Source organism: Mycteria americana, chromosome Z, assembly GCF_035582795.1.
Source record: "Mycteria americana isolate JAX WOST 10 ecotype Jacksonville Zoo and Gardens chromosome Z, USCA_MyAme_1.0, whole genome shotgun sequence".
Classification (NCBI taxonomy): Eukaryota; Metazoa; Chordata; class Aves; order Ciconiiformes; family Ciconiidae; genus Mycteria; species Mycteria americana.
The window spans coordinates 33,546,738-33,565,935 of record NC_134396.1 but is presented as its reverse complement, the minus strand read 5'-3'; the positions used below and the strand labels follow the sequence as shown (position 1 = coordinate 33,565,935).

At 51.3% G+C, this 19,198-nt stretch overlaps 1 protein-coding gene across 1 annotated transcript; it reads right to left on the bottom strand.

The window, feature by feature from the left end:
- Positions 1 to 1,820: 1,820 nt before the first annotated feature.
- On the bottom strand, positions 1,821 to 18,930 carry KLF9 (KLF transcription factor 9). The gene is made up of 2 exons (XM_075527236.1): positions 18,093 to 18,930; positions 1,821 to 5,455 (listed from the first exon to the last, which is right to left on the bottom strand). The coding sequence occupies exons 1-2, from the start codon at positions 18,559 to 18,561 to the stop codon at positions 5,223 to 5,225; spliced, it is 702 nt and encodes a 233-aa protein (XP_075383351.1). The 5' UTR covers positions 18,562 to 18,930; the 3' UTR covers positions 1,821 to 5,222.
- Between the last annotated feature and the right edge of the window lie 268 nt (positions 18,931 to 19,198).

Here is a 19,198-nt window from a genome sequence, read left to right as displayed (position 1 = left end):
GGTGTCTATTAAGGATTAGAACTGATGCCAGTCAAGACCTTTCCTTTTCGAAATGATTTCCCTAATACCTGTGGAAGTGTTTGAGGAGGTATTTTAGGGGACAGGGAATTTCTCAGTTGAGCAGAGCATGGCACTTAAAGCCCAGTAGCTGCAAGATTCTTGCCATTAGGAAAGCTTCCCCTGCTTTGAGGCAGTCCCTCGAAGAGGACTTGGATAAGTAGATTGTTCTGACAACTGTGACTTTGCATTAAGTTATTGTTGATGTAATTTGTCAGATGTGGCTGGGAGGTGCGGGGAACTCAACCTGGAAGAGATTTCGTTTCCAAAACGAAAGCCATTGAGAAAGTAGCAGTTGTTACAGAGCTCTGATACAGAAAGGAAACCTCACTGACTCCCTAGCCCTGAAAGAGTGAGTGCTGAACCACATTGTTTTGGAAGGTGAAAGTCACCCTAGCTAGTCACCCTAGCAGGCAGGTTCAGAAAGCCACCCTTGTATGCGTCTTTCTGAATCACTCTGCAGGCATTTGACTGGACTTCTATGGCATTTTATGGCACGTTTCGTTTCTTCTGTTCTCAGCAGAGGCGAAATGAAAATTCACCTTGTAGAAATTGTGCTCCCTGAAACAGTTGGTCTATGCTCAAGGTCACACCTCCCCATGTCACTGCTGAAGTCTGCCAGCATCCACTGGGGTGCACCCAGCCTTCGCATGTCATACCTGTTCCAAAATTTGCATCACTCCTGGCAAGACTGTTCTGTAGAGTGTATTAGCTCTCAATGGCTGGAAACATCCTCCTAAAAGTAAGGCCTTCTCTACACTAGGAAGATTTTGGTAGCTGTTCCCATTAAAGCAGTAAAGACAAACATTGAAGGGTTTAAGGTGAAGAATGACAAACTTATGGGAAGTCCTTTATGATGGGATTGCAGGGGAATTAGGCCAATGCCACAGCCCTGTGTCCCTTATTCCTGAAATCATTGACAAGCTAAAAAAAGAAAACCCTATGCTGGGTTTATTGTATCTGTCCTTTGGCCATCCAACCCGAGGACAGAAAACTCCAACTCAGCATCAAGTCAAATCTGGAGGCTGCTTACAAGTTTTGTCCCGGGTGCAGATGGCATGCTTCCACCCCTCCGTCTCCGTCTGCATTGCTGGAGAGTTACATGTTCCCTTGGGTGCGGGGTCTCATCTTGCAGTCACACCCTAGCACCGCTCCCATGGACCAGCTTAAGTTAGTTCACGTAAGTAGTTGCTTTTAGCAACCGTAATGTCAATGACCATAAATGCCAGTGAGCTTTTTTGCACAGGGTTCCTTGCCTTTCGCACAGAGGCTGAGCGGATGGGTTTTTTTTTTCTCCTTACACCAGCAACTCCTCCGAACCCATGGAAATCTCAAGGCAGCAGTTGCTTCTGCACAGGCTGAAGCATCACGAGCTCGCGGAGCAGTTGCCCGGTGTGAGGGAGGGCACCAGTGTGAGCTCGAAAGCCACTGAGCAATGGGAGGGAGATTTCCTGGGAGCTGGAGCATGCTGGTGAGGGGACGCTTTCCCCCACCACAAGTTGTGTCTGTCTCCCTGCAGTAGCGGCAGAAGGAATACCTGTGAAAACACCTGGGAAAAGTAGAGAAGGCCCAACCTGAATAATGACTAGCAACACCAAGACCTTTGAAGCTGGTTCGTACACCACTCAACTCATGGATTTCATCATGTGCAGCGGTATTTTTTCATAATCATTCAGACTGGTTCACATGACCACTGCTTGACTCCAATCATTCAAAACAACGGGTTTTTTTTAATTCCTTTTTCTTTATTTGGACAATATATATATACATATGTACAAAAACATCTACGCCTACTTTTTTTTTTCTTTTCTTTTTTTTACAATTTCATGTGATATACAAAACAGGACAGCAAAATAACTTATAAAGGATACGAATACTGTACAAAAATAAAACTGATTAAACTGTTGGAAGTTGGTATTTTACAGTGTTACAGATGACTAGTCTGTAAAACAGCATTTTGAAGTATGTGTCCAGTCTGGTGTACGCTGGGCTAAGTCCATCCGCAAACTGAAAACAGATCTGTAATACAGGTCATGAAAAACTGTTCAAAAAAGAAGTATGTTGTACAGCTAAACCTCTAAAGCCATGACTTCTCTATAGTAATGGGCTTTCTTAACCAAGGAGAGGAGCTGTCCTAACTTCAGCACTATTAAGTATTTCCAAAATAGTACAAGTACGTACGGTACTAGAGAACCTGATTTTTCTTTTCTTTTCCAACACTTGCAACTCTTCAAAACTTAACTTCAAGATGCAAAGAACTAACCTGCAGTTTGTTTTATGCGTTAGAGCCATCGTTTGCTTTTACTAAAAGGAAACCCCAAAAAACCCCAAATGAACAAAACAATAAAACGAAATCTCCAAACCTGATTATTCCCAATGTATTCTGTTAGTGCTTAATGAATCACATTAATCCCATCTGTCCAATGCTGAAATACAGCACGCATTACAGCAAACGGATTACTGTTTAGGAAGGTTTTTTTCAGAAACAGGATCTTGTCACACGCAATGACAACATGCGCCTGTACGTGCCATTGTCCCATGGACCAAAGTACCCCCCGCCTGTTGATTCTTTCAGACTTTGCAGGAACAACTATGTTTCTTTAAATGTGCATTCTACCCCAAATATGCAAGGTGGAAACCATAAATCTGGCCATTTATTTCCATGTTATCGGTTAATCCTGGTAGCTAAGTGACCGAAACATCTATATACTGATTTAGGAGCTGCTTATCAGCTGTGGCTTCCCATTGTGGTTGATAGGATGTGAGGGTGTCTTGTATTTCACAGGATCAGGCCTTAATTTTCCAAGTGCTGCATTTGTCCGACAAAATGGCAAAAACCCAGACTACAGGATGGACTCAAAATTTTGTGTGATCTTCACAGAGAAGAATGAAGATGAATGTGCGTGCACCCTTTCATCTCACCAGGCTACACGTGGCCCTGACCCCACTCAACAAGGCAGCATTAACAGTACTGGTAAGCAGAACACTTCCTGTATTTCTAGATCAATAGAAATACCGAGGCTATTTTTACTAGGAAGAACGTATGTCCCTACAACTCAATTTGGACACCAGAAATTAAAGTTTGGTTTCTAAAATAAATGTTTCAAAAAGCTGAAACGGAGGTAGAAAGTGTGCTTGGTTTCCTGATGTCTTCACTGAAGAAAACACATCCCTTTTTATTCCACAGACTGGTCAATATCCCCAATGCCTTAAAAGCAGTTCTCTTCACATAGACAGAATTTATCATGAACTACACAAGTAAAAACACTATATGCAAACTGATATCTAATGCTGAAAGCCTTATACAACTGTAGAAGAAAACACTCTACTCTCCGAGTTCATTTTTTTTATGTTCGTTTCTAGGAAGCAAGCTTTTTATCAGGTAAAACAATAAGATACTGTAATTGCAGGTATACTAACAAGATTTTTTATGTACAGAATTTTACAAGCTGACCTAAATTTGTCTGCAGTGGAAACACTTTGGGTTTCAGTGTGATTACTCAGGAGATGAATTTGGCCCTAAGTCTCTGTAGTAGGGCTACACCTCCCCTTCCTCTTCTGGAGGAAGGGGTAAAAACCAAACAGGAGAAGAATGTTTCTGGAAAAAATAACGTGTAAACAGAATTCTCCCCCCTTTATGCAGTTGGGGAGGGAAAAGAAAAAAATCACTGATAACCTCTTACAGTTCATGCTTTTAACATTAAAAAAAATGAAATACTCAGCTAATGACCACAACTTAAAGTTTTCCTTCAGTCAGTGACCTTTTTGCTCCTCTTAAAGAGCAAAAAATAGCTTTAAAATAAACGTAATATTGCCTTTATCAGTGTTTGACGTGCCATGCATGACACGGGTACAACACGAAGTACCAAGAGAACCTTATGTCGTAAGCAGTATTACGACACACCTTCTGTGCTGTATTTCCAATTAACTCATGATTTTCCCCCATACTCTACAGAAACAGCCATCAAGAGATGCAGAAGCCCTTCTGAAGCGCTCCTTACAATAACTTCAGCTGTTTCCATTAGCAGAGTGCTCCTAAGGAAAGGTCTACTCTCTCCATAAGCACACACAACTCCCGTAGGAGCCCGCAGGAGTTAGGCAAGGGTATGAAGAGAATAAATCTTTAAGGCAAGTATAGGAAGAGAAAAAACCTTTAAAAAAGCAGCAGTTTATAAAGATGGTAGCTGCTGTTATGCATCCAATTCAATCAAAACACAGCAGAGTAAAGCACTGTTAGTGGCATTTCTATAGTACAGTACTGTATTTATTGACACATTAAAAGTGTAGCATCAAATGAGAGACGTATGGTTCTGCTCCCACGCCCCCACCACATTATCTAGGCTGACTTGTATTTTTCCAGGTAAGTGAATAACAGAGCTAAATACACATACGGCCAGAAAACGACTGAGCTCTTTGTGGGGTTTTTTTTGCTTTAAGTATCTGCTTGAATTATACAGGTTTTTACTGGAAAAGTGCAGCTTATATTCAAAAGTATAGTTAATACAAAGAAAAATTAAGAAGACCCATTTACCTAATGGGCCTTCTTGAGTATAAATTCACCTTATCTCAGTATATCAATCAGACGGTATTAGTAACATAGGTAATGTTTCTCTTAACAGTCTCTTTAAATGCAGGATTGTTCTGAGACAGAAGTAAACCCACTTCTACAATGTGCTATGGAGTTTTTATCTGAGAGTTATTTATGTGACTCGGAAAGTGGTTTTACTCGACAAACTCTAAATACAAGCAGCATTACACTGTTCAACAAAACAAGTTCATGACACGGCAATCACAAAGACCTCGGGGTCACGCTACTGTGGCGGCACAGGCCGGACCACCCAGTCAGACGTATGTACACCAGCATCAATGCTTTACATTAGAGGAGCTGGTCACCTCCTCTGCTGGCCATCCCTTCCCTCCTCTCACCCCACAGTCTACTTGCTCCAGACCGTTGTACCCAGCGCAGGGTGGGGAGGTGGAGGACGGGGAGGAGGGCACAGGAGTTTTTTCTTGTTTTTTTTCTTTTTTTTTGAACGTCGGCTACATGTGCTTCCTGGCGGTGAGGGCAACCGGCACCACAGCAGACGCTCGTGCTCCAGCGCCGCTGCCTGCATCCTCGCCGCGGCTCGCCTCCCCCCGCTCCCCTCCCCGGGCCAGCCCTGCCTTCACAAGGAGCTGGTGGAGCTGGACTTTTTGGATCGCTTGATCATGCTGGGGTGAAACTCGGTGTGGCGGCGGGCGTGCTTCGTCAGGTGGTCGCTCCGCATGAACCGCTTCTCGCAGAGGGGGCACCGAAACTGTTTCTCGCCGGTGTGGGTTCGGTAGTGCCGGGTGAGCTCGTCGGAGCGGGAGAACTTTTTAAGGCAGTCGGGCCACGTGCAGGGGAACGGTCGCTCGCCTGTGGGGAGGAAAGGATGACAAGAGATTTAGGGGGCGGGGGTAATGCAGGCCGGCACGTACCAGCTTTGCAGAGGAGCCAGGGAACACGCTGCTGAGGGGAAAAAGCTGCTTTTGTTTTCTGCCGTGGTGCCAGCGTCTGTGGAGTTGTTGATGACTCGCTTCATCGGGTTTCAGTCTCACCTCCAGCAGAAGCCAAAAACCCCTCCAACCGCATGAAACTCGCACTCTGGTGCAGAACCTTACATGACCCCAAAGACTGTCAAAACAACAGATGAGCGCTGCCTGTGCCTGTACATTTTTCATGTCGGGCTCACTACAGCGGTTTGGGAAAGAAGCGCCAGTATTATTCCTCTGACACTTCTATTCTGCTGAATAAAATCATTTGTAACCATTAGAAAAGAAGCCAAAACAAATCCCTCACCTAGGACAAGTCATTCCAGCTGGAGGAGAACTAGGCAAGGAGGGACTGGGGAGACCGGTGCAGCCTCGGGGCTGCAAACACGTAGAGCAAAACCGCTGCGGCTGCAGAGAGAAGTCCCATGCCCCCCTCTCCTCCCTTCCCCCAGAAATCCAAGCTGCTCCAAAGAGTAAAGAGAGCCCTCAGTCTCTTGCATGGCTGAGTTAAGGACAGGAAAACTACTTCATCAGTCACAGCTCTATCGCTATAAATGTTTGCTACGATGGTGAAAAACGAAACCAAACACCTTAACCTAAACCACACCCCACCTTTGCTTTTAAAAGCAAGGGTGTAAGGACTGAGCAGCGCTCACTGCTCCTGGCACCCCACATCCCTGCAGTTCCCCTCTGCAGGTTGCACAGGCTTTGCCTACAGGCACAGACCCAACACCTCCTCACCGGCAAGGCTGACCCTAGTCCATGGCACAGGTGGAAATCAAAGGCATTTAAGTTCACACGAAAGCTTTCCGTCACAGACACCATGCACCGCTGCAGTTTGATGCCTTAATTCCTTTTCTTAAGAGTCTCCTGAAGGGAATATAAATGACAGCTATGTGACAGCTATTTATAGTCAACCGTGAAATATAAAAACTATCCCAGCAGTCTTCCAACTTGGAAGAGTTGGAAAGAAACTCAAGAACTCCAGTATTTCTTGGTACTGTGAAGTTTGGCACAACAGGCAAGCTCGCTTTACGTTAACGGATCACAAAAAAAAGGAGTATTTACAAGGAGGCACGCCTCGGAGTCCTCCCCAGACACAACAGCAGCGAGTAAAGGCTTGAATGAACAGCCCAGATGCCAGGAGGACAACCAGCAGTGGAAAGCACTGCCGAGCTGTAGGGAGGAGAAGGGGGGCTGAAGGGAGTGGCTGATGGCATCCAAAAGGCCAAGGAGGAGGAGGATGGACCAGGTAAGCTGGTACACCATAGGCCCTGACAGTTCTAGCGAGCCTCTCAAGTAGCGCAGCCGTCTCCAGGGTTTCGGCTCCCAGCGATACGGTGCTCCCTGGCAGGCGCCTGCCCCGTCCCACACCGACCAGCCCGGAGCGGAGCCGCAGCCGGACGCGCAGGACTGCGCGGGTCACAGCAGCCCCTCACGCGGCCGCAGCACGGCTGCTTCACCCCCGCTTTCTTCCCTCCCCTCACGGCAACGCTGGTCCTCGGTCAGGGGAGAAGGACGCAGAGGGAGCAGCGGGAGCCAGGGCAGCCTGGTGCCCGAGCCCGGTGGGGGCACAGCTGACAGCCATCCTGACCCGGGGCTATTTTTCTTATAAACAGGTTTCTTGGCTCCCTGCTGTACGCTTTTAGACACGGTTGGAAGCCTTCCTGAACAGCCACAGCCTGTATAAAAGAAATTAATTAAAACAGTACGTAGGCTTACACGTGCATGAAGGCCACGACCACGGCTACGCGGCCGAGCAGCACCGGGAGCCGTACAGAGCACTTGCGTCCGTGCCCACCATACCCCCTGGCTTTGCCCTGCCCAGCGCCTGCCCTTGGCGTCCAAGGCAAACGTTGCACTTGCGCTGCTCTTTTGCTATCTATCTCATGGTTTCTGTCGCAGCTCTGGGAAGCAGGCAGCAGTGGGAGGTGCAGAACAGCTTCCTAGCTCCCCCTGGGAACGTGGGAGAAGTGCTATACATCTTCCGTGTGTGGAGGCATCTAGTATACGGCTCTGTGTCAGGCACTTTAAACCCCAGAGCAGTGGGAGCAGCTCAGGCATTCTGCCCTATCCCCAGAAGCCACATTTCCAACCATCTACCTCAGGACAGCTCTTCAGCCTGCAGAAGTGCCTAACTGTACTACAGGGAGACCAGGTGCCTAGGCTGGATAACAAGGATCATAGTCTTTGGGGTGCAGTGTCTGCATTTTAGGCACAGTGTATCCAGCCTGGGTGCCTAAAAGCAGTGTTTTGAATCTGGCCCCATGCAGCCCTCAAGAAACCGGGCTCCCCCCCACCCCTCTCCCAGAACTGCAGATGGGAAGACAAAATGGAGCCTGGTTACTGGAATTCCCTCTGAAACGTGATGGGAGCAGCGTGACCTCCACCATCACTACCCCGCACACCCATTTCATGTGCCAGGGGAAATGGCTTTTATGCAGCGTAACCACAAAGCTTTGGGGAAAGGCAGGGCTCGCTCAGGGTCCCTCGCGTACGTGTGGCTCTGCGCTCCCTGGGGAAGCAGCCCTGAGCTCGGCGGGGCGAGCACCGAAGGCCACGGGGATGCTGGCACGGCAGAGGCTCGCCCTGCTACCGATGGGAGAGCCCCCGTGCACCAGGATGGCGAACGCAGCAGAGACCACCGCCGGAGACGAGCGGCCGCACTCCCTCAGACGCACGAGAGCCTCCACCAGCACCCACCGCCGAGCCCCCAGGTACGGCAGCGGCGAACGGCTTCGCCACCTTGGCAACGCAGCCACTTTGGAAGCACGTATATGAAAGTACGTATATGAAAGTAGGCCAGGCATAATCCCCAGCACCAGGATGCATTAAACTCCAGACTTGTCAGAGCAGAGAGACGGGGAGGGAGGCCTTTCCAGGCCCTCAGGGGCTGTCTCCGAGCCTGAAGATCTGCTGCCCGCCTCGGTCACAACGCCGTGACGGATGACACCAGCCCGGAGGGATGGTGCTTCGGCGAGGGACTTAATAGGTGCAGAGCAGGGGTGGAGCGTGCATCCAGGAGGCTTTTAAGGCAAGGAGAAATGCCCGATGACATGTGATGATTGTCCACTCAGCAAAGCTGGTCGCTGTATTTGCTGCTTGCATTTGACACGCTATTTTTTAAAGCGGCAGAGATGTTTGTGGCGGAGTTCACAGAGCAAACAAGCCTTGCCACTCATACACAGCCGGGCAGGCAATAGCACACAGAGCTGCAATGCAAGCTAGTGCTGCCTCCACCTGGAGATACGGATTTCTGTGTCATGTCTCAGTCAAGAAATATCTTTTCCATATGATTTTTCCCCTTTAGTTTTGGGAATAGTAATACTAAAGCTTGAAATGAGCAGAACGAACCATCAAAACGGGGTACCATTATACGCCCTTTCCTTTGCTGGCAGCATGCTACTTACATTTTAAGATATGCCTTAGATGGGATTTCCATCAAAAGATGAAGGAATGGCCACTGGTGTATCACGATTCCTTAAAACTATGCGTGATAGGATCTGAACACAAGAGATACAAGTGGCCAATAGTGTATCACGACTCCTTAAAACTATGTGTGATAGGATCTGAATGCAAGAGATACAAGATGCAAATAGCTTTCTTAAAAAAAATAAATATATATATATCTCCAGAGCAGCTTACAGAAGTAACAAGTGGAACAAACTGATTTAGAGGTTATAGGAATAGGCGTGTCTGCAGAACTCCCATCCTTCGTCCTGTGTGCCACCAGGAATGTAGCAGGAGACACAGTTTATGCTGAGCATAAGCTAATGGTGGCTCTTCACAGGTCTTCTCTGGAGTCTAAAGAACTGCTGCTCCTGCAGACCTGGCTTGCTTTAAATCCCATATGGATATAAAAGCTGTTGCAGATCCTTTCGATCTTTGCTCTCTTGCTTCACCTGACCTTTTCTCCCTGTTCCTTCTCCCCACCCTCTACCACAAATGGTTAGTTTCTTCTTTCTCCGCGAGTTTAAACTCTGTATCCAAATGGCTTTGTATGACCTGAGGCAGAGCCTCTTTATTTTATTCCATTTCCATTCTATTCCAAATAGACGCTAAATTATTTAGGGGTTTTTGCCCTACCCTGGGACATTCCAGATTTTCCCACATTGTAGTCTTGTGCAGAAAGGGTTTCTGAAAAAGAATACAGAGTGGGCATTAGCAGGCTTGTTAACAGTACAGGTAGTACTGGTACCGCGATTCATCATCTGCCCTCTCACTACAACATGCTGCTTTACATGTGGATGACTGAGGTTAAGAGCTGCAGTTCACAGTGGTTTTAAGAAAGATTAATTCCCTTGGACAAACAAGGGATAGAGAAGTTCTGAGTGACTATTTTTTCTGGGAGGGGGAAGGCTGTGTTTTTCAAAGCTGAAGACAAAGTTGATGATGACACACTTGGGCAATTCTCTTGGTGTGTAACAGAACATGCACTAGGACTGGCGCACACAATACTAAAATTGTTTGAGCACTGGCTTTACAGAAGACATTCAGAGATTGCTGTTGCTGTGGACGGAAGTCTGGCCGAGGTGAACAGTTTGCTAGGCTCACAGTGTCTTCCTCGCTGACAGAAGTGAGGTTGGACACAGCCACGAGTCCAGAGCCTGGCATCAGTACTAGCTAAAGCAGAACAGTTTGCTGTCAAGTAATGCTCATGATGCTGCTTCACGCGTTAACTAGAAAGCCAAACGGACTGTAGCTGCAGCTGCACGAATGGCCACCTAATTAGACACCCTTGACTGACCTATGTTTAATTTAAGATGAGCCCACCAAGCACACGGTAGGACGGTGCTGCCTGGTATTCACAGCAGCAACTATTTTAAGTATCGAAACTGGAGAACGGTTCAGAGTTTGACTTGTGGGATGTGGTGCCTCTGCGCAGCTCCCGCTCTCTGCCCGGCCGCGGACATGGCCCAGCTGGCCAGTACCTCCTGCTGCAGGGATGCCCACCCTGCCTGCGGCACCGGCCCTGAGGCCCAGCCCGACCGAACTGCAGCAAGGCTGACCCCTCCTGCCAGAAACCTGCAGCAGTTGATGGGCAAGAGGGAGAAGGGAAAGCACACAAATACGGAAAGCCCAAACAGTGGAATCTCTTGCCACCAGACGAGGGCAAAACTACTTAGCACAACAGGACTGGCGTAATCAGCTCTGCATGGTTCAAATGAGAGAATCTAATCCCCACCTCCATCTTCCAAGATCCTCCTGTACCTCTGAGGCTGCTGGAGCTCAAAATTTCCAAATAAATTTGGTACCCTAGGAATAACTGGTCCTGAACCACAATCCTTGACTTAGAGAGGACAATGATAAGATTTTCTTATAATTTTTTCTCCCCCCCCCCCCCCCCCCGCCCCCACCGTGATCCCACTCAGCCACCACTCTTGCATGTCTCAGTCTCCTGAAGTATGGCAGGCGCTGTAGGTGGATGTCAAGAACATGGTCCAACTTATTGCAAGAGGAAAAAAAAGGCAGGCTACCTTCCTTGCTGCTGAATAGCTGCTCTCTCAGGTCTCTCTCACTTTTTCCCCCCAGTGCATTGCTTGCCCTACACACCCTGAATGAGCAATTTCCTGTGGGACACTGGATTTTGACTGAGTGTCCACATGCAAGATACTCTGGTGAAGATGGGTATTGGAGATAACTGTGCATCCACTTCTGGGCAGAGAGACCGGAGGCCTTTCAAACAGCCTTTTTCCTCTTCTGAGATATTCCAAAATCAGATCATTAAAACACATGGCAACCACAAGGTACCAATGCTGATGCAAAACAGCACAGAGCACGATCAGTGGTGAGGATGCTAGGTACCACGTCCTACAACAAGGGTTTCTGCAACACCTAAACTGTGGCCATGCGGTCTGGCAACAGATCAGACAGACACTGCTTACAGGATAGGCAGCAGACGGATGGGTTGCAGCGAGGGGTTTATTCCACCAGCACTCAACATCACAGGACGATTCAGGTGTTAAAATGCCACCTTCAGCAAGTATTTAGACTGCTCTGACGTCCTCAAAACCACCAGTCAACAGCTGCTTGCACATGCAGGTGTTTCAGTCTCTTTCAAAAGACCAGATGCAAAGCCACCTGCTGAAGCCCATTGCTGCTGAGCCACTGGGAGCATAAATCCCAGCAAGACTCAGTCTTGCTGTTACCCCCATCCAACACAGCATTAGATGCAAGGGGTATCCTTACAGCTTCTCTGCCAGATCACAACCCTTCCTGCCTGCCTTTGGGGCTTTCTTTGGGGGACGGTGCCTCCTTATATATATATATATATATATAAGGGGAAGTATATACTTATACATATATATAAAGTCGGGGAAGCTACCTGGGAGAGGAGAGACCTCCCCAAAGGTCACCAGAGAGTTAAATCTACGCTTTCATAGCTGAGAGGAGTGCCCTCAGCAGTACACTCTTGGGTACAGGGGACAAGTTCCTACCTCATCTCCTTTCCTATCTTATCTCCATTTCAACTTCCTCTGTTTTGCAGTAATACTTAAATATTAACCGAGCAATGGAGAGAGACCAACTCCTAGCCTGGTCCTTAGGGCACTTACCTGGGATCGAAGAGCACTGGGTTTAGGCTCCTGTCCTGTCTGAATGATTAAATGCTCACCAAGTGGAAACAGCTTTGACAGGGGAAGGAGGAATGTAATTTTACATGCATTCAGAAAGATAATAGAATTTTTGTTATTTCACTATGAATTTATTAGCCAGTATTTCAACAGACTTTTCCCTCAAGTTTAAGGTATTTATAGAGTGCTCTCAGGCTATTCACAGTCATCGTTACTTGAACATAGACAGTGAGCTACGCTACCACAAGTAAACACAATCTGAAGCATGCTTTGCCATCACTACCCCAGCCTCTGGCCATTTAATCTTAACTCGGCCCCTCCCTGCCCTTCCAGCTGCAGGTTTGGGAGCTGTGCGAGGCCACAAGCAGCAGCACAACAGCACAGCAGCCAACGAAGGGGAACGACTGTGATCGCAGCGATCCTAACAGCTGGGGCTGCAAGAAACACCAGCTAACAAGAGCAGGTGACACCCACGACACGGTCTGCAATGCCACAGCACAACGGTGTGCAGGAACTCAGAAATGCTGCATTTTCAATACATCCATCTGGAAACAGGAGTCGCACTCTTATGGGTGATGCCTGTTCACTGCTTCTGTCCTACATGTGCACTTCTTTACGTTGACTCAATTAATATACAAACCTTTCTGGAGTGCTTTCCCACTGTGACACATACACCTGCTTAATGTTTTTATTTTTTAGCAGAAAAAAAAAAAAAAACCACAACACAACTGGGAGTCAGGCAACGTTGACCTTAATCTTGAGGATTTTTGCCTACCTAACTGAGCTGGCAAGGCTTCCAGTCAGTATGATAGTGTTTCTCCAAGACCTGGAAACATGCCTATTAGAACTCCAGCAATTTGTACATTTGCATTAACCCTTGAGAATGGGTGTTTCAGATGGAGGTCTGAATTTAGCAAAAAACGTCCTGCTGGCTCCACTTTCTGCTCTTCAGTCTTATTCTATAGGATCTGGCAAAGTGACATCGCATGAGCTGGATAAGAGGGGCTTAAAATGCTAAATTTCAGATTATGCTCCCACAAAATACCCAAAAAAGCTCCCAGCGAGCAGAGGATTGTCAACGTATCAGCATCTGTACAGTCTGTCAAGCTAGCGATAATCTAGAACACAAATAACAAAGCAGCACAGTCAAGATCAAACTGATACGGGGGCTGGATCGATGCCACGATATCTAGATTGCAGCACTAGGCAGCTGCAGCACTCATCCTTCCTTCCTGCCAGAAATGCCTCTCAGCTTCACTGTGCAGACCACCGACCTACGGGTCCATGCCTCTGCCTATAGCCCTGCTACCAAACATCCATGAGAGCCAAATGCCAGGAGAGCTCAAGGGTGCATCAGCTGCCCAATGTGACAAAACTCTTGGTATTATTTGGACCCAGTATACACAATGATGCAGTTGGCTGAAAGGCCTAGCTGAAGAGGGAGAACTTTTCCCACATGTGGTTGTTGTGTGTCTAACCTCTTAATTAAGGGTACCCGATGCAGACGTGAACTTCCCATTGATCCACAGCACCACGTATTAAGAAGCACCTGGGATTCGCCTCCCCAGGCAAACAAAATCCTACAGGTCCTGTTTGAGGAAGCATCTCACAAACTAGCTTTATGGTACCTTCTCTGTCCCTCTTTCCTGACCAGGAGGATCTGCTCTCAGCGGCCATGTGCCGTTTAACTGGCTTGTATTCACACCATCATAGCAATTGTACATTCCTTAAAGTTTGTTTCTCCTGCCAGTGTCTCTCCCTCTCCCTGTCGGTATCTTGCCCTCTGCTCCGCGCTCCCTGCCTGGGCCTTCTGACCGAGATTGCTTGTTTACTCTCATATGCCTTTATTTTCCCTGGAAACCCTCTGGCCTGCACATCCCTCTCCGTTAAGCTGCCTGTGCCCCCCATCTTTGAGGCTAATAATAACCCTACACATTACCAGCCATAATCAAACCTCTGAAAGTCTGAGAAGTCTGTGCATTTTCAAGGTAACTCTCTGCATACCTGCTGTTACTTGTCATTTTCTTGGCCAGCCAAGTCCCTCACTTTCTCCTGACCTCCGCACTGCTTCCAGGGCTCGGGTTTTGTGCCCGTCTTGCCGATACGTCTGGGCCTTTTTCTATGCTCTGAAGGGAAAGTCTGTGAGACTTGGTCATGCCATCTCAATGCTCAAGACTCCCAAGCAAACACACCACTCATAATCCCTCCTGCCACCAGCAAACTTCAGCAGAGTTTACGTGTCCTATACTCCCATAACACCATCCCATTGGGTATGGGCACATTGCAGAGCTATCCCTCCACCTGCCTTCCCAACAACGGTTTTTGACTTGTGAGCCGTCGGGGATCACGCCGTCTTTTCTCTCCTACACCAAGTGCCGTGCACCTCAGAGATCCTACTAGAAACGGCTCATGCAGAACAACCTTACCTGTAATGCTCTTCCTGCTCAAGACACCAGAACTTAAATAATAAATTCCAAGTTACTTTTGGATGGTAGTAAAGGCACAGGGGAGGCAATACTTCAGTTTCAGTGATATGCTTGTCCTTGTATTCCCAGGCCTTTCCAAATTAGTACGTTTTGAATGTAGGTACACATACATGACCGAATGAAGAACTGCCTGATCATATCACAGAAACACCAGGGGCCTGGCGAGGAATGAAAGGACTATCCCTCCAGGAAGGGGCAGAGTTCAGACTTCCTTGGCTTCCTCCTACAAATCCTGCTCTCCTAAGTCACGCCGAGTTCAGCGGGATTGGCGGCACAAGAAGGGGGCTGTTTGCACAAGTAGGACGTGCAGTGCCATCCACTGACCTTTTTCGGTTAAGATCAATGCAGAATACAGGTTCTGATGGATGGCTAATTTGGGTCTTCTGGAAACTGAACTACAGTCATCATCAAAGGCCCAAACTTCAAGCAAACAGTTATACAGATATTTTTAGTCTCTGAAATATGGAATGCCTTTGAACCAACGAGTTTAAAGAATCATTAATAAGATACAGACCTCTAACCTCTGAGCATCAAGTCTTTGGTCTTCTACTCTTCTACCTTTATTTGGTATTTCATTTCTTGCTTTGCATTAGCTTACCAGAGATGGTCTGGTGAATTTTTAGATTTCCACCATTACATAGCACCGGGCAGTATCCAGAGCTTTCCAACTTGCTTGGTTAGTATCCATGAGTAAAGAGAGCTGTGGCTACAAGAAAGCTCACAGGCGTGAATGGAAATCCTAAAGCCATTTTCCAAAATAGAGAGACTGGGATTAAATATTAAAAATTTAAGACCAGGAAACTTCTACTGGTGGCTGCATACCTACTTCCACTAAAGGCTACACAGTAGCAAGAAACCCAGTTGGTGGCCCGATGAAAAACGGCAGGTAGATGAAAGCGATTCAAGAGGCTCGGACATATGAGAGATAAGTTATTTGGAAAAAAATGAAAGAAAATGCTACTAAGAAAGGAGCATCAATGCTCTGCAATACGCAGTTATGAATAAATCCAGAGGTCCCATTGAATCCCACTGTTGCTAAGGAATTGTTCTGCCATCTATAAAAATAATTAACATTAGCAGTATCGTTTAGCATTTCAGTTAGCTACAATTAACTGTTCACATTAGGAAGCTCTGAAAGTTCATTACTGCGGGATGTCTGTAGTGGTTTTAATCACAGAGAACTACCGTGATGGTGTATGAGCGCGTCTGAGTCAAACATCTCATACTTGGAGCTAAGGCCACCCACTTGTGAGCAGCACATGCTAAAACTCAAGCCACTTCAGGAGATACTTATTATAACACTACTGCTTACAGCAAGCCGTGTGGGTTGTACAGTACATCAATTTACATGTCATCACCCAGAACACTATCCCAGTCGATGTCTATTTTGGTTCCCATATTGGGGTGGATATCTGAGCATGGGGTAGAGTAAGTGGAAATGATGTTAACGCATTTTCTTTGTCACTTGTGAGCCAACATTTTGCAAGGCATCAGTTACATGCAGCCTCCAAAAGAGCATCAGAGCTGCAGTCTTTGAGCTGCTAAAACAACAATCCTTGGCAGCGGTCCTGAGGTCAGTACAGGGTCACTGCTGACCATCCTCCTTCCCGGCTCACGGAGACAGTCTTAACTGTCTAACCGCAAAGCTCCCCGCTGAGCCACATCCAGTAATCCTCCTCCTCCTCCTCCCCCTGATCTCTCGAGCCGAGCACCCAGCAGATCTGCCAGCAGGGCACAGGTAGGCAACCAGCACCGGGTCTCCTCCTCCGCAGTGCACGTACACCTCGGCGCACAGGCAAGCCAGAGCTACGGAAGTTTAGCTGGAGCTCAGATGTGGCCATGCCCTACCTAGGCCGCGTTAAACACGACAGCAGTGCCTCACGGGACGTTCCTCAGGTGATAAACTTGTTTTGTGCTTCACCACTTACCGTCACTGCCAACAGACAAAATCCAGAAAAGAACTGCCATCTACAGAAGAGACGTGAAGCAAGCGTTGGCAGCGTTCGTCTCCTTTGATCCGCTCCTTTCCACGCTCGCACACAACCCTTTCATTTAGAGCAGTTTTTAAGCAGCCTTGCGTACCGCACTGCGACCCCAACTGCAGTTCAGACACGTAAAGGTTTTTATTCAGCCACTTGAACCAGACGGCTTAAAAAAACACCCCCAAACACGCAGGGAAGTCTACAGCCGCTGTCCCCTCAGCGCTTAGGCCGCCGGAGGAAGTACGAGTTGCTGCCGCTGGCAGTTTCTCATCTCTAGGTTTCCATGTTGCCACACCCTCCCAAGCGCCGGGGCGAGGACAGGGGTGCGGGCGCAGGCGGCCCGGCGAGCGAAGCCCTGGCGGAACACGCCAAAGCTGGGTCGCGATAAGCGATACCGGGACGGACAGCTGGGCAGAGCAGAGGCCGGTCCCCTACGGACGGCGCCCAGATCTTCCCGGCCGGGGGAGCCGCGCCGGGGCAGGGCCGGCACGGTCCGGAGCGTAACCCGGCTCCCCGGCGGTGCTCTGCTGCGCCCCCGGGGCTGCCACCGGCTTTTAGGTGATGCGCTCCGCAATTCCCCCCTCCGGCCCGCTGCTCCAGCGCCGGCGGGAGGGGGGCGTGCCAAGGAGACCTGCGGTGCAGCCCACCGCGGCGCAGGGCAGACGCCGCCGCCCCCTCCCGAGGCGCCGCGGCCCCGGGGCGCCCGGCTCCCCCGCCACGCAGTACGGCTCGAAGGAGGCTCCGCGAAGGCGGGCCGCGCACCGGGGCAGCGGAACGCGGCCGGTTCCCGACGGCGGGCGCAGCAGGGGGGCGCAGGCAGCGCGCGCCGGCCCGCAGCGGGGCGGGGGCGGTCGGGCCCCGGCCTGCGGCGGGGCTACGGGCCCAGTCCGCCCCGCGGCGAGCGCTCGCCCACTACGCCGGCGGAAAAGCCGATTCTCGCCGCCCCGGTGATCCCCGCACCGGCGCCCCGAGCGGGCTCGGCGTCCCCCGCCGCAAGCCGCCAGCGACGGCCGGGCCGGGCGCTGCGGCGCCGGCTTGGCAAGCCCGGCCCGGCGGCCCCGGCCGCCGCCCCCCGAGCCGCCCCGGCCACGCGAAGTTCACTCCGCTCCCCGGCCGGGGCCGGGCTGCCCGCGGGGAACGGGCGGGCTCCCGGCCGGGGCAGGCAGGCGGCAGGCAGGGCGCGGCGGGAGGCGCTGCCGCAGCCCCGCCCGCTCCAGCCCGACCCGGGGCGCCGGTCCGGCACGGCGGCGGGGAGGGAGGGGAAGAACAAGAAAAAAGGACCGGGGCGGGGGGGGGGGGAGGGAACAAGCGAAAAGGCAAAAAAAAAAAAAAAGGCAAACCCAAAACCCGAAGCGGAGAGGCAGGGCGGCGGGGGCGCGCCGGGACGCCGGGCACGCCGCCGGCCGGGTTCATCCGAGGACAAGCGCTCGCTCGCTCGCTGGCTGGCTCCCTCCCTCCCCCCGCCCTCCGCCGGCGCTGACCTGTGTGCACACGGTAGTGCGCCTTGAGGTGGGAGGACTTGCCGTAGACCTTGCCGCAGCCGCTGTAGGGGCACTTGTGCCGCTTCTCGGCCGCCAGCTTCCCCTTGGGGGCGGCCCCGGCGGCGCGCAGGCGGGGGGGCGGCCCCGGCGGCGGGCTGCGGGGCGGGCTGGAGCCCGGCTCGGTGGCCGCGTCGCTGTCGGAGCCCGCGTCCTCGTCGGGGCTCTCCACGCTGTCGCTGCAGACGGAGGGGGCGGGCACCGGCCGGTACTTGTTCAGCTCCAGCAGGCTCTTGGCGATGGCCAGCAGCGCGCAGTAGTCCTTCCAGGCGTCGCGGGGGTCGCGCAGCTCCCGCGCCGCCTCCCCCTCGCCCGGCACCTTCAGCCGCGCCGCCTCGGGCACGGCGGAGCGGTTGGAGATGGAGACCAGGCACTGCGCCGCCACGAAGTCCACGTAGGCGACGGCCGACATGGTGCGGCCGCGCCCCGACGACGAGGGGGGCTCCGGGCGCCCTCAGCGCGCGCCCGCCGGGCCGGCCGCGCCGCCGCCAGCCATGGCCCGCCCGCGGCGCAGGGTCTCTGCGGCGCGGGGAAAGAGCGGCGCGGAAGGCAAGGGGGAAAGATAAATAGCGGGGCGCCGGCAGGTCCCTCACCGCCGCCCCCCGGGGGCGGCGCGCAGCCGGCGGGGGGGAGCGCCGCCCGCCGCCCGCGCGGCCAGCGCGGGTCCGGCGCGGGGGCCGGGGGAGAGGAGACCGCCCGCCGCGCCGCCGCGCCCCCCGCCGCCCGCGTGCTGCTGCCCGCGGCCGGCCGCGCCGAGTCCCATCACGTCAGGCGGGAGCCCCCTCCCGCCCCCCGGATTGGTCAGCGGGCAGGGCCGGCCGGCTCTGTTTACCTTCTCCCCCCGCCACTCACGGCGCCCCTTTCCTAGGGGGTGTGTCCGCCGGGCGGCCGCCCCGCCAATCCCCGCGCTCCCTCCCCAGGCCGCGTGCTACTCCGCGCGCCCCGCCGCGCCCGCTTAAAAGGGCGCCGCCGCCGGCAGGAGGGGGGCGGGAGCGCCGCGGCTGCCTCCCCGCCGCCCGGGGCAGCCCGCCGGCCGCCGCCGCTCCCCG

Bases quoted from the DNA above. Each gene is read 5' to 3' on its own strand.
- KLF9 (XM_075527236.1), bottom strand. From the start codon at position 18,561: ATGTCGGCCGTCGCCTACGTGGACTTCGTGGCGGCGCAGTGCCTGGTC. The intron at 5,456-18,092 runs GTCAGCGCCGGC...TCCTCCCCACAG, and splicing joins GCACTACCGTGTGCACACAG to GCGAGCGACCGTTCCCCTGC.